Raw genomic sequence first — 25033 nt, 5'->3', positions numbered from 1 at the left:
ACTGGAAACGATTTTATTCGTACATAAAGTAAAAGAGTCACTGAATGAAGAAGCATTGTTGACGTAAATTCACTCATTCCTTATTGAAGACGTTTGTGAAAATGTTTGAAAAGCTTTTAACTATTTTATTTAATTTTTTTTATTTTTAATTATCCTCCATATATTTTAAACTCCTGACCGTATATTATTGTCAATTTTGCAAAACACATTTATGAAAAGATATATTATTTAATTAGAGAGGATCTTAAAAAAGTCAACAAACAGAACATTGTATTTCTGTTTATGGAATAAATCAGAGAATCGATTATTACTTTACTTTTAACACAACAATAAAATATAACATGCTGTCAATAACTTAAATATTTAATTAGAGGATCTTAAATCTTCCTTTTATTTCTGTTTATTCAAAACTTTTGTTACAATAAAATATAACATGCTGTCAATAACTTAAATAACTTAAATTCATTCGGTAGATTCCTGTTTTATTACAAAGATTTTTTTTATCTTTTTTGTCTTTATTGCCTCTTTGGTATTTAAAGATGTTTGTATATGGATGGTTGATTGATGCTTAATTGTTTATGGTTTTAGTGAATTTACTTTCTGAGATTTTTCTTCCTTTTACTCCTCTTTATTCAAAACTTTTGTTCATATCCACATGAAACTTGTTCATTGTAAACTTTAAATTAAAACTAAATAAAAAAGTGTTTCTACAAGCTGATAAAATCCAAAACAATCTATTTCTGTAGTTTTTTTGTCTTCTTGGAAATCCTACATTTCCACTTTCATGTTCTCTGCCATATTTACTCCAACAATTGTTTTTGTTTCTCCACTTTTCTGATCTCCATTTAGCCAAATGTCAGATATTTTGTCAGATCTCAGTAAATTAGAGCAGAAACTCTGTCGCCCCGAGACTCATCCAGATTATAAAGGTGGAGATGAAATAATACAAGAGAGGGAGAGAACAGCAGGGAGAGAGGGAGGAGAGAAAGGAAACTTTTCAAAGATGGAAATAAAAACTACATTTTGTCCAGCTGTAATTTTTGTTTTGGAATAAGAAAGATGAATGATTGTTTTAATGGGTAAAACCAACCAGACAACAACACAAATGGTTATTAAAAAGAAGAAGAAAAAGAGTAGGAACATTCATGGACAGATAGCAGACAGACTGGTGATTCTTGGAAGACATTCTTGTGAAATACTTCAAAAACCTCTCTGGTAATCTCTGCTTTCACGACAACTTCATAAAACGCTCTGAGGCCACATTCCTCCAGCCTTTTCTGTTGTTTTTTCATGTCTTCATAGACCCATAAAGAGCAGCAGTGTTGCATTTCATGACTCAGTGGATTTAGAGAAAGTTGCACAAACTGCTGTGGGAAGGTAACGGGTCTGAACCGGGCCGCACAGCTTCTCCAGCACAAACAACTCAAATGACCTGGTTGGAAGTTTTTGTTACTCCATTAAAGCTCCACAACCTCTTAAGTACATCTTAGATTTTATTTGATATTCTATTAATTCAGAAGTTTTGAGAAAAGGTTTTAGAAAAATTATGAAAGTGCAGATGATGATGCTGTGGTTGTTTAAGCTATTTGAGAGATTTTCATTTCAAAGCAACACATCAAACACACTTTGATATGATGGAAAAATCAAAAGAAGTCAGCAAAGACATCAGGAAGGAACTGCGGAGCTCCTAAAGTCGGGTTCATACATGTTTCTGATCCCTGAATGCCTGGAGGAGGCATCTGGATCGACTCAAACTGCATGCAGTTCAGGAAGGAGACGGGTTCAGAGACGGGTTCAGAGTCCAATTCATGGGCAGGTTCTGGGAATAAACTCCAGAACAAAATCCTAAAATGTTGAGTTGGTAAGAGAGCATCAGCGGGTTCAGCACCAACATGGACCCAAACAGGAAGACGCCATCGGCCCAAAAGGAATAGAAAAATCCACGTTCCAGTTTGACGTGTCCTGTGGTCAGTGAGGAACCTCAGCTGCTCACGTCCATGAAATATCCTGGACCAGAAAGGAATGAAACGCATTTATACTTCATGCTGAACAAACCGCAGTCACCAGAAATCAAGATGAAAAATGCAGGACCTGCTGTGGTGGCGTAGCGGACACCGCGACCCACGTTAGGAGGCCTTGAGTCCTCGATGCGGCTGTCGTGGGTTCGATTCCCAGACTGTCGACATTTACCGCATGTCTTTCCCCTCTCCTTCCCCTTTCCTGTCAGCCTGCTGTCAAATAAGGGACACTGGAGACACAGAAGACCCCCTGGAGGGGAGGAAAAAATAAAAATAAAGATGAAAAATGAAACTGAAATCTGCGACAGAACCAGACAGCCTCCTTTCCTACCGTCACTAAAATCCCACAAATGTTAACATCTGTTTCCCGGCGTGTGGAGGTCACTCAGCACCTGTGGAAAAGCTGTGGAAACTCCCTACTGGGAGTACTGGGAGTGCTGGGGAGGTTGATAAATTCTCTGCACCGATGACTCTGGTAGCGTGAAAAGGAGAGAAATATGGAGGTCAGAAAGACAAAGACAACACAAATTGATCTTTGAGGTAAAGTCAGGCTGTGGTCTGTTGGCACCAGATCTCAGGTCCAAACACTGAATGATTCCCAGCTGCTTGAGCTTCTTCATCCAGCTGAGCTCCTGTCAGGTTCGTCCCGACTGAAGGAGAAACTTGTTGGTATTTGATCGGTCAGATTGTTAGAGAAGTTTTTAAGGATTCCAGACATTCCTTCAAATAATGAATTTGCTTCATAATCAACTGTGACCAGAAGCTGCGTGACCTGAATGTGAGCTTTTAATCCCAACCTGCTTGGAAGAAATAACTAAACCAAATGGGTCTCATTTCGAAGGTTATTTACAGATTTCTGGAACATCTTAATACGATTAAAAATTAATAGAAGAAGAAGAAAGCAAAAAAAGGCCGTCTGGGTGCTGCTAAATGAAATGATGTCTTCTAACTCAAATAGTTGAGTTTAAAGCATTTTAAAGTACATTTTTTAAAATGTAGAAGCCAGTTTATCAAAAGTCTTCAACCAGTCAGAAATTCACTGCTTGAAAAATAAACCACATGCTAAGATGAGATTTTTCATAATTAGGGTTAATTAATTCCAATGTTACTGAAATAATAAGTGAAGCTTGTCAGTTTCTGAAAGATTTAATTCAAAACAATGAGAGGAAACGTCACACAGGGATCAATCATATTTATTAACAAAATATCCCAACTTCACGGCTGAATCATTCCTTAAATAACTTATTTCTCTAACTACCAACATGTAATCTAACTACTTATAGAAAAGTCAAAAGGAATATATATGGAAGGATAAATAGATAAAAATCAAACCTCTGTTAAAATGACATGAAAAACTGAAAAATCATTTCAAACAAGACAAATCTTCACATTCTCCAGATTTACCTAGAAATAGAAAAAATCCAGTTTTCCACAGGAACTTTGTATAATTATACAAATAAAACTAATTTTAATGAAAACAGTCTTAAAATACTATTGTTTTCCTTTCTATAACAAAAACTGCATGAAATTTCTTAAAACATTTTCAAATATAATTTTGCAGCTGATTCCTCAGACTTTAAAGCAGAACTAGATGTTCGTGTTGCTTCATAAATGGTATATTTGCTCACTTTAGTGTCATTTCAAGCCAAAAGAACCACAAGTTAGGAATGCTAAAATTCAACTTAACTTGGCATGAATAACAGAAAGTGAGGCTCTGAGGTTGAAGATTAAACTTGGCTTGTTGGCATTCAGAAGTTACTGCAATCATAAAGTTTGATGGTCTAAAGCAAAGGAAAAGGCTGCTGCTTGAACAGAAGAGCAGTTTGGGTATAAAAACAGACATTTGTACTCCTTTAAAAACACTTCTCAGGTTTATTTAGGACATGGATACACGTGTTGGCATCGCGACAGTTCACTGAAATAATACTTCCCTTCTCCTGAAACGTAAATCCATCTGAAGCAGAAATGTGTCTGCATTCCTGCAGTACCAGAGATATTTCCCTCTTTACAGACTTCTGTAGAGTTCAGAGGCTCAATAAGTAAAACATTAAGCTTCTAAATCTAACATCTAACATTACAAGGACATTTCTAAATGTAACACTGATTATGCTGCTGTAGATGTTATGTAAACTCAGACATAACGACCACTGGAGCTAACGTCAGAAATGAATAAAAAACAGAAGATAATGATTGTCATCACCACAAAAAAATTAAACGTACTTAGATTAACCCATAAAATTAACAAAAATATGTAGAATACTGCAGTTAACTCAAAGTCAATGTGCACAAGGTTTGTTGAAAATGCAAAGGAGACACAAATCAGTAAAGTTAAACAAATACGGTCCATAATTTTATTTATCTGATTTCAGTATCTTTAAACCCTGAAAGGTCACCTGACCAGCATTAAAATAAACTAGTAAATTATTATCACTGACAGTTAGAAACTTAACTAGACATTTTTCTGTGGTTCTTGTGTTCACATAAATTAAATACATGCAGTTATTTTCATAAATGTGCATCATTTGAATATCCCTCACCAATAATTCAAGGTTTTTCTCAGTTTTATGAGCCATATTAAAATCACAGCAGAACCCAGAATGCAGTTTCTGCCCTGAGAGGCTTTTTCTCTTACGCTACCAACTTAAATTCAATCATTTCTTAAAATAATGAACTGTGTTTCCATCAGCTGCAAATGCCAACCCAAACCAGTTAGCATTAGCTGCAAACACTAGCATGCTAAAACAAACAAACAAACAAACATTTTATTCACAACTCACCAGTTCCATTCACAGTTCGCTGCATGATAAACTTCATGGCCCAAATCTCACTGGCAGTTCAGATCCAGATCAGAAACGAGTCGTGAGCCTTAAAGTGCAAAAGGAGCAAAAGGAATGAAAGAAGAAGAAGAAGTTTGGCAGCACAAACCTGCAGCACAAACTCTGCCCTCACAGCTGGCTGGGTAAAGCTGGAGCACCAAGACACTCCAGGAGCTCCTGACTCATTCTGGAGGCTGCAGCATGTTAGCGCCTGCAGGCCTCACGTCCTCAGTCAGGGTCAGAGGTCATGATTCAACAGTCATAAAGACAGAATGGGTAGAAATGGCATCAATGGGAGAGTTTTAACCAAAAGGTCACAAAGATCTGTCCACTGTTTCACAAAAATGTTGTTAATGAAAACTTTTGGAAAAATATTCTGTGAACGGATGAGACAAAAGTCTGAGAGAAAAGGAACATGATACTGTACCAGAAGTCAAACAGGGTGGGGCAGCATGATGTTGGACAAAATACATTCATTCTGCAGAAAACCATAAAATATGAAACAATCACCAGACACATACTCTGCGTTGTCCTTCTCCTTGTGCCTGTTCTCTGTCTCACTCAGTAACAGCGTGTTTAAATCCAACTCCAACTCCGTCCCCTTGGTGAAGTTAACGACTTTGACAATAGATTGATTTCTTCATGAATGTCAACTCTTCATCTACTGATTATACACAGAAAACAATGTTTTTTCTGTTTGTGAAGCTCTATATAACAGGAAGAAATGAAGAACTAAGTTACCCAAACACCAAAACCAGAATGTGGACCTGCTGACGTCCCACAACGTCTCAGTCAAAGTGACCGTTTCACTTTTAGGCCCATAAAATGTGAACTGCTGCAGGAGAACAGAATCAAATCTGAATGTTGGAAAAAAGTGAGGAACAAGTGAGGAAATTAGTTTCTTTTCTGTGTTTTATCTCCATAAACTAAATCCGATAATAGCCGAGCCCGTTCATCTGATAACGTCACATTTTAAAGACATTAGGTAAAGTCTGGAATAACAGTCAGGGAGGCTTTGGCTATATTATGACACCTGAAACGCTGTTTGTTCAGTTTGTTGAACTGAAGAACTGTTTGATTTGACTTTGAGCTTTTATTGTGCAGCGATCAAAGTTCTCTACTGTAGCTCTGGTCCATTTATCACTTCATTTATCAGAGTGTAGATAAACTCTCCATGCTGTTTTCACCTCACGCTCCCATCTGTCCACAGCATGAAGGTATGTTATAAACTGCAGAGCTCTGTCTGACTGAGTGCTTGTTCTTTGTCTCCTGAAGCACGTTTTCAAACCTCACCAGGATCTATTTATGCTGCAGTTTACAGTAAATTTTCTCCCATTTCTAAAATATTGCGTGTTTTTGCTCGTCGCAGCATAAATAAAGGCCGTTCTTTAACAATTAGCAGTTTGTGGTTTTAACTTTGACCGTTGAAAAGCACCAGGGGGTTAACAGACATTAAATTGTCTCTGGAAGCTCCAGAGAAAACCTCCCATTCCAGCATTGATGTTGGTTTGATCAAAGATATTTTTATGATAGATGTTATTTATCGATGTGCCTGAGAACAAAATGTAATTGTGCAGTTCAGAAATAATCTAGTATTTTCTGTTAGTCAGTGAAAAGTGGGATCATGTTCCTCAGTGGCTGCAATAAAGCAGGAATGTCTCAGTAGCACATTTACTACTTTATGATTAATCATCACACACATGAATTTTATTGAAACTTTGTTCTTTTAATGATTCGTTTGAACAGTTCCTTTTCATGGTGGGAGCAGGAGTAAAAGAAGCTACTGAAAAACAAAATAATTCCTGACAGAAATATGAAATGAAAAATTAACAGAAACCAAAGACTAAACCCTGGGGAACACCTCAGGTTAGAATTAGTCAGAGTTCCCTCTGCTTTTAAACTTCTGCTTTTAAAGAGGAGGAAACACAATCCAATGCAGAGACAGAAACATGACTCATTGAAAGGTTTCCTGTTAATGGATCCTGGATGAGGTGAGGTAGCTACGTAGCGTTAGCATTAGTAAGAAGACCTACAGTTGAACCTTGTGTGAATGCTTGGTGGTAGGTGGATGAACCTTTCTGTTTTTGTGATTTTTATTTTCTCCCCTCAGAGTTTGATGTCCGTTTCTTCTCATTTTCTCGTTTTCTTTCACCATAAAAAATGCAAGCATATGTTCCAGATCAGGGGGAAGTATTGGAGGGATAAATTACTGCTAATTTTTCTCCTCTGATGGATGTCCTGTCTTCATGATGGACTACAGGGAGTTCTCCTTGGAGGCTCAAACAGATGGCTTACTTTGGAATAAAAATAAGTTGTTCTCAGCCACTGAACAGTTTGTGGCGCTCATAAATTCATTTGAATAATTGGAAACACATATTCCCGCGAAGAAACATGTGCCACTGAACGGATCTGTGGCTGTCTGGCCAGGTTGGCTGCTCCTTTTTGACTCATAATTATCCCTCGGTGTTTTTCGCTGTGCTTCACTTCAGGAAGTGTTTTTGCATCTCAAACATGCACCGACAGCATTCTGCAGACACCACATCATACGCTCTGAGGGCTGGATGCAGACACTTCTGCACATACACATGTCCTGACTCTGGGATGCCAAACAGCCACCAGCTCTGCAACCACAAGTTCCCCAGAACCCCATCTGAAGTAATTCCCAGGGCAAACCAAGGATCAGCTTTAAAAAAAATCCCCTCAGACTGCAGGATCATAGAAAATGTTTTATAAATATAATAAATTAGTTACAGTGAAACTCAACACATAAAAAAGATGACAATAAATCAAGTCTGAATAATAATTCAATAAATATCATGGCTGTTCCCAGAGAAGGAAGGAAAACTTCCAGCAGCCTCAGTCGGCTCAGCAGCTGAGCAATTCTGGCAAAAAATGAAAAATACTTTAGAATAAATTCAGTGTAATCAACCATCAACCAAAGATTAAGCCATTCCCCACAAGGACTTCCAACAAATGCGTTAAACATGCTGCAGTTACCTAATAATTTATTTGAGATTCCTTCAAGCATCTCATGCTGCAGAAAGAGTTTTTTTCCGAGAGCAAAACATTTTGCAGCTTGAAAATCAATAAACATCCCAGTAAATTCATGTGAGATTAGAGGGAGCAAAGCTCAGATAAATGACAACAAATCTAAAACTTAGAGATGATTCAGTAGAATCGACGAAGCTGACGATCATCAACATTTTGATGTTCAGTTTCTAAAACTCAGGAACTGAATATCAGTTCACTTCATGCTATTTCTGAGATCAAAAACTTTGATTGAACTTTGACCTGACATTGTCCTAATTAAAGGATTTGTTAATATGTTTTTTATTAGCACAATGAGGCCCAGTCTTTTTAAAATGATGTAGTGAAGATATTCTTTTCTATAAAATAATCTCAAGTTTTCATCCGCACTAATTACATCACTGAGTTGTTTTAAACATGCCAAACCCACAGGGGGCAGTGTAGCGCTAAGCTAACACCTGTCAGCCAATCACAGTCCTTCAAAACAACAAACTTCCTGCTGGGGGTTAAACATGGTGCAAGGAGATTCACTTGTGTGGACAGACAGAAGTCGAATTACTTTAAATGTTGTTTTCTAATCTAATGTTAATAAAACACCAGATGGGAATCTTGTTAAAGTCACGTGGAGGTTAAACGGCATTGTGCCTCCATATTGGGACGGATAGCTGATGTAAAACAGCCGACCTTTCACCTTTACAACTCAACGTATTGAGGGTACTTGTTATAAAACATGTCAAAAGTAAAAATGAGTTTAATCATCTTTCCTCCACTCCATGGCCAAACAGTAACCAAGGTTACAGTAACGGTTCGTCACAGCAGCATTATTTGTTACAGACTCATGCTTTCACCTCCAAATCTCCATTTTCCAAATGCAAACACATAAAACGAGAATTTGCAAATCTCCATTTTACTTGCATTTTCATTATGAATAATTTTTAGTGATATTAAAAGGAGGTTGCGTGTGGATTAGAGGCCAAACCACCAGCTACGTGTCGACATGGTCTGAGTTTCTGCTCAGTGAAATGAAGAAACCTCTGAAGCATCATCCAGGCTTCACCGACAGGAAGACAACATCTCATTCACCGAGTCTTCATGTTTTTCTATATGCAGCTCTGGTTTCACAGCATCACTGCAGTGACAGTAAAGAGTTTTATTTTCAGCAGGATTCCTGCTGACTCAGGAAATGAACCACATGTATGTGTGCTGATAAAAACAAAATGCTGCTCTGGTTTCGCTCCCATTTTCATACTCATTCTTATTTTGTTGTGATAAAACAGCCAGCAGCCAAACAAAAACAAGGCCAAGTCGTCCATTAGTGATGAATCTCAATAAAGAAAAGAAATCAAAACTCTGCAGAGCAAACCGAGCAGCTTCCTGTAAAACAGGGATGAAGGCAGAGAGGGAGGATGAAGAGGAGGATGAAGAGGAGGATGAAGAGGAGGATGAGGAGGAGGATGAGGTTGACCAAGCGTCAGACCTCGTAAACTTGTCTATGCCCTTTATATAAATGTGGTCGGAAGAAAGGGGAGAGCTGGGGGTGAGTTTGGATGAACAGAGGTTAAAATTTAAATTCTGTTTCTTAAATGTAACAAATAATCTCAGTTGGAGAAGAAGCAGGAAGAAGGAAAATAAGATTTCTTATTTTCTTATTTTGAAATATGCTTATATGGAAATCCTTCAAAAATTTCAAAAAGGACAAACTTGACTGAAATGACAGTTTGTTTTTATGGATTCAGTTGAAACGGTGAGCAGTTCATGTCTTTTCTCCTGATCGTGATCCTGACATGTTTCAGATTCCTGACCGTTTCTCTCAGCAACATTAACTGAATAAATATACCAACAACTTCTACTCCTGTGGTTCAACCAGCAAATTTACATTAATCCAGTTCTGCCATCTGTCCCTTCCCCTGAAAAACCAGCAGATGGTTCCCACAAAACCAAACTGGAAGTGAATTATCCTGGAAACAGAGTTAAATCAGAGACACGCTGACAGGACAAACTACGTTTTTAAGGCTTTTTCTCTCTTTTTGGTGAAGCAGTTCATTCTCTAGTTATCCCAGATCTCATAAAAATAGTCAGCAGATCATTCATGTTTGAGAATTGTCTGTGAGTGTTGCTGCATTTTGAGTGCATAAAGTTGATCCAAAGGTCCAGTTTGTGAAACCGGGTCAGAGCCACCAATACCAGCTAGCAGCGACCGTCACATTTCACTGAACGTGTCATTTCCTGTCTGCTCAGTGATGCTGCGTTGGTTGTTATACATTAACAACATCTGCATAGCGATTCCCTGATTGAAAACTCCAAACATTGGAAAATAAAACTTGGCTGGAAAGTGATGAGCAATAACAGCTTCATGGAAGAAAACCCAATAAAAACCAGATTAACCCTAATCTTCAACGCCCTGCTGTCCTGGAAGAGCAGTCTCTGTGGGGAAACATCCAAATCCACTCTTATTTTTCAACTTTATGCTTCTTTGTCTTGTCTGGTGGTTCCACAGTCCTGCTGTGGGTTGATCACAGTAAAACGTAGAGATGGATGTCTCAAATGCACCGAGGAGAACCCAGAACAAGAACTCGTTGGTGTGATCAAATACCTTTCAGACGGGATTTCTGGCTGTTGACTGCATATTTCTGGACGTGTAAATCACAATCACTGCGGTGGGAAGGAACATTCACTTAGTTTTTGTTAGGATTTTGAAAGATTGATGTTGAGCTTCAGGGTCATGTTGTTACCAGATAAAGGTTATATCAGGCCTCATGTGGTGAACAAACTAGAAACTTTCTTTTTACAATAAAAGAATCCTTCACCAGATTCTCAGCATTCTGCTGAAGGAAATTTCACTTTTCTGGTCCAGATATTAAAGAGTGAACTAAATGTTTTCTTCCTAAATCACCAACGTTTTCAAATAACTGTAATTTGAACAACAACCCTGTTCAACAGAGCATGGCATGTTTTTATAACTAAAAGAAATAAAGTTTCTGCTAACCTTAAACTTCTAATCATTAATGTTCCTCTATTAGTGTTTTGCCAATTTAAAGTGTTAAAATGATGATTTCAACCATGTTCAACATGCACCATGTCAATGACATGTTTTATATTAGTGCCTGTTTGGTGAATATTTGCAAATTGTTCAATAAATTCACTTTTTAAACGGAAACTTTTTTTAAAAGTGGCTCTAAGTACTGAGGAAATGGAGCTGCCGTAAAAAGCATAAATCTCCAAAATAAGAGCATGAATATTAAAAGTCTAATTACTCGAAGAATATTTATCTAAAACTTCAATGCAGATATCAAACTTTTTTCACTAAAAACTGGCTATAAAGCCATAAAATGACTACTAGTGCTTTAGTATTTATCTGGAAACTTTATTGGAAGCTAAGTGGGCTAAATGTTTTCAAAGTTAGCAGCAGCGCTAAACAAATTATTATCTCTGCTAATGCATTAGCGTGTTAGGTCAACATAGATTCATCTGCATTGTTTTCTGTTTTACTGCATTTTCTTCAAACTGACAGATTAAAGTTTCATGTGTGGAGCAGCTGCAGATCAGCTTCTCATTTCTGGATTTAATTTTTGAGCTGTGTACAGTCCGCAAGTTCAACTCACTTCAACACATTCCTGACGGTTTTTTCCCAAAGCAGAGAACAATAAGTCTGAGTGGATCTCAGGTCACTCAGGTAGCAGAAATCCCTGCTACTTAAACATAAGACAGATGGATTTATTTGCAGCGTTTGAAGAGTTTTGCATCACCATGACCTGGAGAGCAGACATTTATGTAACTGACAACCTTTCATTTCTAGCTGTAAGTTATCATTGCACTACAATAAATCTAACATTATGACCTTCACAGTAATGGTCTTGGATCTTAGACGTTTCAAGAACACACTGAAAATCCTCCTCTGACCTCAGAAACAAGTCCGCTTGTCGTTTCCTAACCACACACTTTAATCTGCATTCTGTGGCAGCAGAATCCCTTTCAGCAGTGAAGAGAGCGAAACCAATGAAAGCTGAATGTTTCAAACTGGGTCTGAGTGTCTGTCAACCACCTCATCTCCATACACCGCATGATAAATGATCTCTGCGCTCTTGTGTTTTCTCTCCTTCGACTTCTGGCACCAGGAGCAGCGACAGGGTTCACACATTTTTTTCATTTGTGACCTGACCGCATGTTTGATAAATCCCAGCGCTGAGAGTTAGCAGAGAGGTGAACACGAGGTGGAAAGAAAACGGAAAACGTTACCAAACACGAGTCTGGAGATCCGTGTTCCACTGCTGGTTCAGGACACGAGTTTGTCTCGTTTGCTGCTGTGGATGGAGGATGGAGGCTGCAGCTGATCAGCCTGAGTAATAACAGGAATAATTATTTACTCTTTTAAATCAGACTGAAGTAACTTTCTGGGTCCTTTTAAGGTATTTTTTTTCAACAATTGCAGCATAAGTTGGTTGATTTTTGAAGATTGTGCCACAGAATTAGGGAGTGATGGTGTTTGATAAATTTTTAGTTCTCAGTTCAGGGACTTTTTTTAATGCCTCACGGGTTCAACAATGGGTGGAGATCACTATAGCAACCAGTGACTCAGCGTTAAATTACTCTAAATGACGATCATCACGATCGTGAAGTGAGTTTCAGTTTCTTGACAGGAAAGATGTTCCATAATCTGGACTTTGGACAGAAGCTGCATTATTTATTAAATCCTGGGAAAACAAACAACAAAACAAACAGTAACAACAGAAAAAAGAGAAGAAATATTTTTACAAACTGCTGTGCATCTCAACTAAAACACTTTATGGAACTTCATTGGTGCCAAAATGTAATTACCAAAACATTTAAAATTAAATAATTTTTGGTTTGAAGAAATTTGATCTAATAGCTACCATAAAAAACTTTAAAAAGTTTTATATTTTAAGTGTCTTTTAGGATTTATTAGACTGCTTTAAATAAATGTTTTTAAATTTTATTATGTAATTATGTGAACTGAACATCTGACATGCTCTATATTGAATATCAACATCAACATCTGATTTAAAAGCATTCAGCTTCTATGCATCACAAATCTGGAACAAACTTCCAGAAAACTGCAAAACAGCTGAAACAGTGAGTTCCTTTAAAGGCTGAAAACTGACCTGTTTAGAGCTGCTTCTGAACTTTAATAAATAATAATAATAAATGAAACAACGATGATTGATGTTTGATGATGTCACTCATCAAAATGTTCTGATTTTCTCTTGGTGTTGACTGTTATTTTTTATGTTTGTGTTTTATGATGTGAAGCATTTTGAGCTGCTTTGTTGCTAAAATATCCATTATAAATAAACTTGATTGGTCGATAAACCATAAAATAAAAATCCTCCGCAGACGAAACAAAAACTGTTTGTAGCTCTACAGAAAACCACTTGTGGTTTTCTAAACCCTATTTTTAAAAGATGATCAGTTTCCTTTAATACACGTTTCTATTTTAAATGAGAAGCTAATATTTAAATCTGACTTATTCATAATGAAGTGTTTTGACGTCCACTCTTCCAGCCTGAGTCTCTGTGGCTTTTATTTTGTGAGCTGATGAATAAATTCCTGCAGCATGCTGGGAAAACGAGAGAAAGAGCGACCCGTGGTTTCTGGTGGTGGGTGAAATGCTTCCATGACCTCAGGGTGAACTCTGCTGCTGCCAGAACCGGTGGGTCAAGATCCAAAGACGATTGTGAGGTTAACCATGAGAGACAAACGGTGTATTCAACAAAAAATATTTCAAAAGTTCAAAAAGTGTCAGAAACACAAAACCAGGTTAGATAAAAGACAGAAATAATGAGTCCAGATTGGTCAGATGGTACCACAGAGCAACGGGTCACAGAAAGGTGATTTTACCAAACTGAATCTGGATTTTGATCTTTTCTTTAGGGTTTCACTGCAACATTTTGATTGTAAACTCAAACTTTTTAATTGAAATTACTTTTATTCCCAGTTTTATCTACACATGTTCATGAACCCAAACACGGGGAAACGTCTCTGCTTTTACAAACTGTTTTCTGTCATCAGAGTTCACGATTTACTCCAACGATACTTCAGCTTAAATCTTTTATTTCAAAACTGGAACAGAAGAGTCTTTTAAAAATATCATATTGAAGATAAAGAATACTTTATTACATAAAAACCTATCAATTTTATATGCTGTAAAAAAAAACAGATCAGTGACGAGACAAAAAGTCTGAAATAGTCGGGGGTCATTAATTATCCATAACCTTTATTTTGAATGTTTTTGCAGCCAAAGCTGCAGGGGCGATGTTTTCCTTCAGGAAAGAGTGTTCAATGTGAATATTTGGCTTATTTGGTAAAAGTCATAGAAAAGCAGAACTTGACCCTTTTTAAGGTACCACTAGCTAAAACCGTTGCCAACACACAGAGGAACCTGGATGGGATTTCACTTGTGGTGCTAAAATCGTTACAATTTTCCCCAAAAACAAGGTTCTTGGGTTTCCTAGCCCTTGTTGTAAACCTCTTCCAGTGGGAAATATCAGAAAACTGGCCCACTGAGATGGGCGAAATGAACCTTTAATTCTCAGAGACTGCGGTCAACGTTTAAGCCAAAGACATAAAACAGGTTCCTGCTTCTAAGACTGATTGAGTTTATTTATTCCTTCTGCCTCACAGACATTGAAAATTACAAGAAAAAGACTTTTCATGCGCAGCTCTGTGAAAAAGTCCCCAATAATTCCTCATTTTTCATCCTGTTGTGCAGAGGAATCACAGTTTTTCACCCTAAAACGATTCTTTCCATGTTCAAGCTGCCAGATTTCAAACTCACATGGCAGAAAAAACAAAGACTGATTGAGCCTCCATTTGCGGTTGGTCGGGCTTTCTGCTTTCATTTCTCAGATGTAAAATGAAGCAGCATTAAGGTGAAAAAGTCTGCTTATGTAACAATAAAGTGTATTTATTTAATCTTCACCCAAACAGCTGCAGAGAAAAATCAAAGATGCAAAACACAGATCAGTTTCCTAACAACACAAAAGTCTAATCTGAACCAAACGTGATGCTAAGCTTTATGAATCAGAGGAAATCTGTTTCGTCTTTCCCGTCTCTTCCGTTCTCCTGTGCAGTCGGAGCTTCACAACGATCCGGACTGCAGCGTTCCTGCATCCACAGATCTCATGGCCACAGAATTAGGCACATCGAGCAGAGAGATCACTATTTACAGAGGATATGGCTCCACAAACAAACATCACAGTATTAAAAAAGACAACAGAACATAACAGCCCATTTTTCTCCAACCTGACTCCGACTCTTTCCCTTTTTTTACAGTCCGGCGGTTATGTGATACAGTAGGATCGCATCAGCGTCTCTGACCACCCTGTGGCTCCAAACTGAAGCACCTCATCATCCTGGAGACGCCTGGATGTGAAAAACTGGGTGGTTTGATGGGTCATTTTTAACTCAAGCTTTGTTCCTGTGACTTGACGCGTCTCAAACCGATTCCAGGAGGGATTTTGTGTTCTGCAGACTTTGTAAAAGATCATTTGGTTCTAGTGAAATTCATCCAAAGTATTCTGTGTATCTGGAGCTGCATGGTGGAGGCAGAAGCTAAATCAGCTAAATCTCTTTATAGCTTATTCTGTGTGTACAAACAGATTATTAAAGTGATGAGTAGCATTCCTCTCCGAGTTTATTGGAAAAGGTTTTTGTCTGCAGCAGCAGCAGCAGATCCTCAACGGTGAATGAATTCAGCTTCATGACATCCAGCAGGCACCTTGTGGTCACTGCCAGATGTTTCCGTAACACTTAAAAACATACTTACTGCCAGAAAATAATTTATACAACACGTAAATATGTCACCATATTAACCACTACTTAGCTCTCAACCTCTCAGGAAATACAGAAAAGTTTTTATATTAAAGCTGAAATAATAAAACACATGCAGTCAAAAATGACCAGCAATATTTTGGGTTATTTAGTCAATAAATAATTTCATCATGTTACGCATTCATTTATAAAAAATCAAATATACCGAGCTAAATGTTCAGTTTACCAACGATGTATTAAACTTCACACTAAATATTTAGCTCTCAGGTGGATTAATATTTAGCCAGCTCTCCATTAGTTGTTTACAAACTATCTAAATATTCAGCTGATATTTGGAATATCAAAATAAAAGCTGGATCTTGTGAACCTCCAGAACAATCAGTGAACATCTCCATTGTCAATAATGTGACTAATTCTTTGTTTTAAGGTGAAATATTGTATAAGAAAAGGAAGAAACTCTATAATAAAGAAGTGACATGAAGGCTTGTAAAATTACTTCCACTCATCACTCAGGCTAACTAAGCATTTACCTTCCTAACTAAACACTTAGTTTGCAGCTAAATACTTCATATATTTATTTAGAATCTAACTACTTAACTTGTTAAGTAAATACTTATATTAAAGCTAAATATTTAGTTTTGTTCTAATTAAATGTTTAGTTTTAAACAGTGAACATGCGACTGAAACAATTTTGGCTTTATAAACCAAATTGTTGCTGTTCATTTTTAACAGTGTGATTTTACAAACGACACCATAACAAACCAACTCCAACATGTTCAGAAAGTGGTTTAAATCAGTTCAATTGTTATAGTTTTGGTTTTCTGTTTACATGATTTATTGTCTTTTATTGAGCTGATTTTGTCAGTGAAAAATGTGTAATTGAGGTCGAGATATTTATTTCTAATTCATGTTCTCAGTCTCATCTTAGACTAATGTAAATATATATATAATAATTAAAGCCCACCACCAATAACCACCAGGAAAGACCCTCCATGTAGAAACCAGAAGCTCTCAGCTCTGGACTCACCAAACATTTTGAAAAACTATTTTTTTACTTCTCAGGGTTTGCAGTGGACTTCTATGTTCTAATCATTTATTTTGTTTCTCTGCCCATCAGACACTTTGTTCCCTGGTCATCAGAAAATCTTCTGGGTTGCAGTAAAGTTTTTTTGGGGGAATTATTGATTCTGTTATAATTTACTGAAATCTTGAGGACAGGACTAGATTTGAATGTCACTGATTTTGTTTTAATGAGTTGAGCTTGAACAAATTTCTTGACCTAAATGATTTCCACATTGTTAAACTCCTACTACTTATACAATACCAAACTAACAAATATAACACAAGAAAACAATAAAATAAAACATGTTCCTTAAGACTGTAGGTGCGTTATAGGACGGCGTAAAGACTGATCCATTTTCCCAGGAGGAAAAGGAAACGTTCCAGAAGACGTTCCCAGTCCGATCTGCAAAGATTCCCCAAGCTCCTTTAAATTGAAAACAATCTCCTCTGGGTGGCAACAACAGAGAAACCTGAAGATGCTCCAGAATGAGGCGCGTCCCAGGATGAAAGCCTGTCGTGAATATTTACAAAAAGAAAAAGTCTTCCAGAACCTGGAGATGCAGCTCTAGAGCCGGGTGCAGTTGGCGAAACTGTCGGACATGATGATGTTTTTGTAGAAGTTGTCGGTGCGCGTGGAGCAATAATCTCTCACCTTGTCAATCATCTGACTGACAGGGAGGATGGAGGAGGAGGAGGAGGAGGAAGAGGAGTTGGGCTCCACATCCGAGGAGGAAGAGGATGAAGAGACGCACTTGGGGCTGGTCTGGTTGGGGAAACATTTGTCTGCAGAAAGAGACGGAAACAAGACAGTTAGGATGCAAATGTAAAATCAGAGCAGTGAGAACAACAAACTTCAAATTATCATTTTATTTAAAGAGTTATTTTACTAAAAAAAAGAAAGATCATGGTAAAATTAGGATAAAATCTCAGCTTTCTGAATCAACCAACAGTGAGGAACGATCAGGAATGTGACTGAGGTCAGGATGTGTAAAAGAAACAGAACGTATGAGCACATGAGCAGAGATGTGCAGAGATGTTGTGCACCACCCATGACGAGCTTCCAGCAGGAAATAACATCCCCACTGGGAACGCAGTCACTGTTATTCAAGAAAATATGAAAAACCACAAATCCAATCATGGCTGTAGTCTCATGTAAGAGTCGTCAGAAAGATAACCTTTGTTTTTCACGGGAATCATGTTTTTCCCTGCTTTCTGCTGGTTAGGGTCCCAGACTCATGCAATACCTCAGACCAGCAGGTAAAGAAAGAAACAGGGTAACCACCAGTTAGTCTGAAATACCAGCCAGAAACCAGAGAAAACTGTGACGACATGCTGACCTCTAAGACAAACACTGAATCAGAATCAGACCAAAGGAGGCAGTGAAAAAATGTTCAGCTAAACAAGTTCTGCATGTTGAGAGTGAAATAATCTGTCAGTGGAACGAGCACCTTTCAATCCTTTTGACTAGAAACAAACTCATGTATCTCGCTGAAAACATACTTCAGGTATTTTTGAGTCATTTCAAGGATGCTAAGATATTTGCACTAAAAACTAAACCAAAATCGTCAGACTTTGTGTTTTTGCAGGACACCCTTCCTTCATTTTCTTAATTTTTCTTCCATAAAAGCATCAGTAAACAACGACAAGAGTTTGTGGAGCTATGATTGTTCTGGCATCAATATAGTTCCTTAAAAATTTATAATAAAGTGTTTTTTTTTTATATTGATCATAACTGCCACCTCTAATCTGACATGTTATATAAGGTCTGTCTTGTCTGGAAGCTTGATTTCTTTGTCCATCAGGATGTTTGAAAACTGGCCTAGTAAAAGCCGACCAGCTCGTCACAAACCAGTCTGGTTGTTGCCGTTCTCTTAAAAACATTCCCTTCTAAATGTGGCTTGTTGATTTGAAGCCTTTATTTTTCCAGAAGGGTTCAGGTTTAGATGAAACAACCGAGCCAAGGGAAGCAGGCCTGTGTCATGTCAAAGCTCAACAACAGCAGCCACTCTCATATTTGCTTTTCATTTTCCAGCTTTCAGTGCCTGTGAATGCACAGAGACAGAGGGATTACACCTCAGCCCCTCCAGGCAGGATGGGAAGCAGAGGATGGGTGTACATCATCAACACGGACTGTCAGAGGAATAAATTCCCTTTGCTGAACAGTTCTGATGAAGCCGCCAGTAAAAACACGAGGAAAATGTTTTGAAACAGGCTCTTTAACTCTTGTGAAAACCTTAAGAGCTTCTTTTTGTCTGAAGGAATGTTCTCAGCTCCACACGACTCAGCTGGGATGAGAGTTCACTTATTTTTATTTTTATTTGTTTGTGGGCTCTAGTGTCCCTTATATGACAGTAAGCTGACAGGAAAGGGGAGGGAGAGGGGGGAAGACATGTGGCAAATGTCGCCGGGTCCGGGAACCAAACCCGCGATGGCCGAGTCGAGGACTCAAGGCCTCCAAATGTGGGTCGCGTTATCCCCTACGCCACCACAGCACGCCCAGAGAGTTCACTTATGAAGCTAACAGATCGTTTCTACCATCACACAGAAATGGAAATATTTTGAACATTTGCAATCACTTCTGCAGAGCTTGATAAGAAAAATGGGAATGGAAATTATGTGCTGCTGAAGGTGTTGGGGGTTCGTCCGGTAACCAGTAGGTAGCCATCTTAGTCACTTTGCTGATGTATTATTGGGCAAGACACTTCATCGACTGTCTGAACCTTAACTGCAGTCATAATAGTGACCAAGAGGACAAGATTTCAGATACAATTGATGGGAATTTCCTCTGTAAGGTGGCTGGTTTCAGATGGAGCTTTGTGATTGAGCCTCTCTGCATCAAGAGAAGACAGACTAGGTGTTTTCTCTGGTCAGGGAGCATCCTGGTTGAATCCTTTTGAGTTATTTGGGATCATTTTAATACGACATCATGGGAAAAACCAGAAACTCTCTGGAGCTAAAATGGTTCTTTTCTGGTTTGGGATTTCCTAGGATGAGTTTCAGCATAACTCATTGACTCATTGAATTAAACTAACAGAAACACAAAGATTCAGCCTCACTTATCGATTCTCATCGAGTTAGAAAATTTAAAATATGCCCCACGTTTTATTTGATTCAAACTAAATTAAAACTGGCTTTAAAAGAATTACATGAAACTCAACTGTAACTGACAAGTTTTTTGGAAACACACAAAAACGTATTTTTAATCAGCAGAGTGTCTATTTTATTTCCAATGAACAGTAGAGGAGAAACAGGTTTTAGATTAAGAGAAGTCTTTTTTTTTTGCTTTATTTGAATTAAAAAGAAAATGTGGGGTACTTTCCTGTCAAATGGCCTGTAGGGCAACGTTTAGCTCTAACGGACTTCACCATAGTGAGATCGTCCATATTAAGGGTTTGTCTGCTTTTGTTACTTTAACTATTAGTGCCGTATTAGAGGATTCTAATAGTTCTTGTGGTCTCAGTCCATCGAAAACATCCTGTAGGAAACCGTGACGAAAATCAAGATATTTTGGTTGCATACATGCATAAATAGGAGAGCAGGTGCCAAAGTCAACATGATTATTGGGTGAATTTTAGCAGAAAACTCATTAGCATTCTCCATCTGTTTGCTAGACATGTCAGTCCGAATTCTGAATTCATACTAATAATGCTAAGTGAATGCATACCGGATCAACACCAGCTGCCTTTAGAGGTTTACATTTACAGGTGCCAAAGCAGTCATGCTTAACATACACATCTCTGGCCAAATCAAGCACATTGTGTGTTTGCTGGGCCTCTTCATTGCCAGCGTGATGCTGTCATTCAGGCAGGAATCCAGTCGTCATCTGAATCCTGCTGTGCAGAGAAGGACTTCGTTGGCATTGCAGAGGGAGCGCTGCTGAAACATTTACCTCAGAGGTGTGAATGCCACGCCCAGTTCAACTGGGTTGTAGGCTTGAATCAGAACATTTGTAGCAGTTTTTATGTGATTAGATTAGGAAACTGTGACTTGTTAAAAAATTGTCTGATACTGAAAAATAAAAGTATATTTCCTCAAATTAGGAAGAACTAATAAACACTGTTTATTGGATTTTTTACTGAGAAATGTCCAACTTTCGAGGAAAGAAATAATAAAATATGAGGTAAACTGACTGTACCTCGTACAGCTGCAGTTTGCACAAACTGACCCAGATTACAAAAATGTGACCAACAGGTTCAGCTTTAGCATCAAAATGGTGGAATCAGAATTTGACAAACATGAAAGCGTGAATCTATCCTGGGACATTTCATAGTAAAACCTGAGCGTTATTTAACAGCTCCAGCCTGTCAGACTGTTGTTGCAGACCACGACTGTTCATCTGTTTCCCCTTTAAAGCATTTTGAAGTGCTTTAAACTCAAAGAAACCTCCTGTGACTTGATGACCAGAGTGTACCAGGGTAGTCACAGCATCAACATTTACTGGACACTGATACCATACTCCTCAGATATAACAGGAAAAATGAGGCCTACATGTGTGCAGATCTCTGATCAAGCAACAGAACGTGTTTTTAATCAGAACCTATTAGGACATCAGAACAGATTGTTCTTCCTGCCTCAAACGCAACAAAATGCACAAAGACAGAAAACCTGGTTCTGTTTTACTGTCTGAACAGAAAGGCAGCAGGCTACAAAGTTTGATTAAATTATTTTAAAAATTAAAAGAGCAATGTTTTTCACTCTGTGTCCCCTGACTGTTAATCTGCAAGTTTTCTGGAGACATTTTTTCGTTCCCATCGCTGCCAACAAAACGACAGAGGCGGCGGTTGGAAAGTTTTTCTGGTCATGCTTGGAAGTTAATCAGGTGTTACTTCCAAAATTGTTGAGTGTTATTCCAGTGTGCTCATCTGTGGTTTATGAGGTTTAATATGCGGACCTCTGCGAAGGGGCTGAACGTTGACAGGACTCCCATCCATCTGGAAACGGTAACTGGCCTCTCTGAATGTCCGACCATAGATCAGCCAACAGATCTATACGTTACAGCTCTGGTCAAACGGGATGAGTGGCTCCGTCATAAACGGGTTTTAATGTGAGTATTTCCTCCCAGTTGACCCAAAATGAGACAAATAGCAGCTAATTTGGCTACAAGAGAAACAAGAGAAACTTCTTCCTCATAACATGAATTGATTCAACCTAAAGATTCCCAACAAACTCAGAGATGCTGAAGATTTCAGACCGGATTTGGTGTCTGCTCCATTTGGGAAATAGTTGAAAAATGTCCACAGATTACATACCTGAACTATGGTAATGTTATTTATGTCAAAGTGCATTGAGATTCACAATAATACATGTTTTCTGGTTTGGAAAAACCTTTGGATCCCCCAGAATGAGCTGCAGCGTATCGGTGTGGAGAGGAATGTCTGCAGGAACGCAGAGCTGCAATTACAGAATGAGTGGCAACCAGGGATGGGAATTAAGAATCCTGATCTCACTTATCGATTCTCACTGAGTTAGAAAATAAACACTTTAATTGAAAACATGGACAAAATTAAAGCTGAATAAGAATAAAATTAGAGTTCCTCTAAATGGTTTGTGTGCAGACAGATTTGCATGTTTGTCTTTTCAGACACTTTCAGGGCTGAAGGTGTCTCCAGCTGTGGACAAAGTCCCTCTCTAATTGTATTTATTGACATTTATTTCACATTTCAGTAGTTTTAGTGGTTCTGGGTCTCAGCACCACATTTTCACCCAAACCATATTTAAAATGTAGGGTAAAGGAAACTGACTGCACACAAAAAAACCGTGCATCCTGTTATTTACACATTAGAACAGATAGTTAACATAGGTATTATTTTTGGCACTAATTGCTTGCCATAGTTTCTTGCCACCAGCCTTCCTGACACCCTCCAAAGATAACAGGATGGATGTGGATTATTTAGTGAGGCAGAAACTTCGAGGTGTGCTGAAAGTCATCATGTCGATGGTCGTCCACCAAACGGAGCAGCAGTTTGAAAAGGAAGATGGAAAAGACACTTTCTGAGACACTGACTATGAGAAAACATCATTTAGCTCCAGTGGACCAGCAAGGTGCTGACTCGGTCTCCATGTTCTTCTGTTTCAGCCCAACTGTGTATTTGTGGAATGTGCTGGACAAACAATCCTCTTCCAGCCCACCTGGTGATGTAAATCAGACACTGAGACTCGGGTGTTAATCTGTTATTTCTGACTGTTGTGTGGTGATACAGTGAAGAGAAAGCCCACCGTGTGAGCTGCCAAATCAGCGGCGAGTCAAGCTGGACTCGCTTCCTGTGCAGCAAAATGCCAAACTAAAGACAAAATAGGAATTTAATCCTTTGCAGCTGTACAAACAGAAGAATTGTTCAAACTGTCAGAAATTAAATCTTCTTACTTCACTCATGTCCATGTGAGCCAATAAAAGGCTCAGAGAGCCAAATAAACTTTAGTGAAATTTGTCACTGATAAATTACACCTATTGTGGGTGAAACAAAACCTATAAAACTTTATACTTATTTACATGAGGAAACCGTTTAGAGAAAATTAGATAATGATAAAAACTTAATGCAAAGAAATGCAGCCATCTGTGCTCACTTAAAGTCCAGCTGAACTCACAACTGGCCGCTAATTTCAGCTGTCAGAAAGGAAGTTGGAATGATTTTAGAAGAGGTTAGAAAGCTCATTCACAGGTTTAATGGTCTGTAAAAACACATGGACATGTTTTCAAGTTAAAGCACACATTACTTTCTGCCTGAAACACTTTGTTTCATGTCAATAGGGTGGACTTGGTGATTATTCCTTAGGTTGGGCCAATAAAACCCAAAGTACAAAGAGGTGGTGCAGAATGTACCAGAAAGGAACTCAAATAGCATCAAAATAACCTCAATTAAATCAATAAAAATTAGAAAATTAGGAAATTAGCTGGCTTGGTTTTGGTCCTACTAGTACCCCACAATATATATTCCAAATTAAATATCCTCAATATCTAAATTTAAATTGAGTTTTAATAAACTCCCAAATCTCTGTTTCACTTCAGTAAAACCAGGAAAGGCAGATTGCACCTGAATATTTGTAGACAAAAGAAGATTTTTGTTTTGTTCTCATTGTTTGCTGTAGGAGAATTAGATTTTATGACTCCTTGAAATCATGTCTACCAGCAAGATGTGCCTGTATGGGGCCTTATTTTGCAAAATCGCATTATGTTTCATAACATAACCGCTCCAAATGCAAAATAATAAAAGTGAACACAGATTAATTAAAGTTTTATGATTATCATTTGTCAGATTAACAGCAACTTTTGAAAATTCTCAGTTGAAAGAAGTTTTGGGTCACAACAAATTAAATTTAAACATTTTAATTGAAATGTCTGATTTTTGTTAAAAAATTTGTTGCGATTCATTTTAGATTTAAAACACAAAATTAGTCTCACATCTGTCTTTTAAAGAAATGTTTACAGTTTCCTATATTTTCTCATGAGAAACGTTTTCTGTTTAATTAAATAAAATGTTTTCTGTTTAATTAAATAAAATGTTTTCTGTTTAATTTAATAAAATATTTTCTGTTTAATTAAATAAAATGTTTTCTGTTTAATTAAAATATTTTCTCTTTAATTAAATGAAATGTTTTCTGTTTAATTAAATAAAATGTTTTGATCTGTTCTACCCATCTGGATGTTTGTTGTCCTACTTTCTGTAAAAAGAGATGAAAGTATCAAAGACAAAAATTATCCTTATTGTAAAAAGATTTTTTTAAAACTTTAAAGTTAGAATTAATTCATCTACAACACTTTGGAGCTGAAGTTTAGCTGTTTATCTGCAGATTAAACTCGTGCGTTATGGTTTGGTGGCTTATGAAAGAATTGTAAAAATGATTAAATATTGCAGCTTTGGTGGAGTTTGGAGAACAGATGTTTCATGTGATTCCACCCAATGAAAGCCAGATTAATTCACTCCCACCGGACTTTATTTCATCCCAACACATAAACAATGTTTGACGTTTTTCACATTTGGTGTTAATTCTAAAAAGTAAACCCACGTGATCAGTGACTGAGTGATATGAAACACACCATTAGGCTGTTATTAAGAATCCATAACAGCAAACTGTTGAGAGAAAAACCAAAGCACACCACACATGTTAGCAGAGATGCAGACTGGCAGTGGGCGTTTGTTTCTGCAACCCGGGACGCTCTGAGCGGGTGGAGTTTGGGTTTTCAAACCCTTCAAAGCGTCTCGGGTTGGAAACAGTGTGACATCACAGAGAGCAGCCAATCACAACACACTCAGCGGGAGACGCTTTCCCAAAACGCCTGATTCAGGACTTTTCATCCGATGAAAACGTGAATCTGAGGATTTG

At 37.8% G+C, this 25033-nt stretch overlaps 1 protein-coding gene and 1 long non-coding RNA gene across 13 annotated transcripts in view; both read right to left on the bottom strand.

Annotated features, from left to right (window-relative positions):
* Positions 1-1066: 1066 nt before the first annotated feature.
* Positions 1067-2485, bottom strand: LOC122825681. The gene is made up of 3 exons (XR_006369699.1): positions 2350-2485; positions 2092-2268; positions 1067-2007 (listed from the first exon to the last, which is right to left on the bottom strand). It is a non-coding gene; the product is annotated as an uncharacterized LOC122825681 (long non-coding RNA).
* An 11368-nt stretch (positions 2486-13853) lies between these two features.
* adgrg6 (adhesion G protein-coupled receptor G6) overlaps positions 13854-25033 on the bottom strand; it is a 68793-nt gene continuing 57613 nt past the window's right edge. For 4 of the 12 annotated variants that reach the window (XM_044107180.1, XM_044107182.1, XM_044107184.1 and 1 more), the window contains one exon: positions 13854-17494. In XM_044107180.1, the coding sequence (XP_043963115.1) occupies positions 17277-17494 (218 nt within the window). In that variant the 3' untranslated portion in view covers positions 13854-17276. The remainder of the gene's footprint in view (positions 17495-25033) is intronic. The other 8 variants (XM_044107183.1, XM_044107186.1, XM_044107188.1 and 5 more) reach the window with 5 other exon arrangements.

This window comes from Gambusia affinis, linkage group LG22, assembly GCF_019740435.1.
Source record: "Gambusia affinis linkage group LG22, SWU_Gaff_1.0, whole genome shotgun sequence".
Taxonomy (NCBI): domain Eukaryota; kingdom Metazoa; phylum Chordata; class Actinopteri; order Cyprinodontiformes; family Poeciliidae; genus Gambusia; species Gambusia affinis.
Note: the sequence above shows the minus strand (reverse complement) of the source record. Positions and strands in the feature narration are given on the sequence as shown.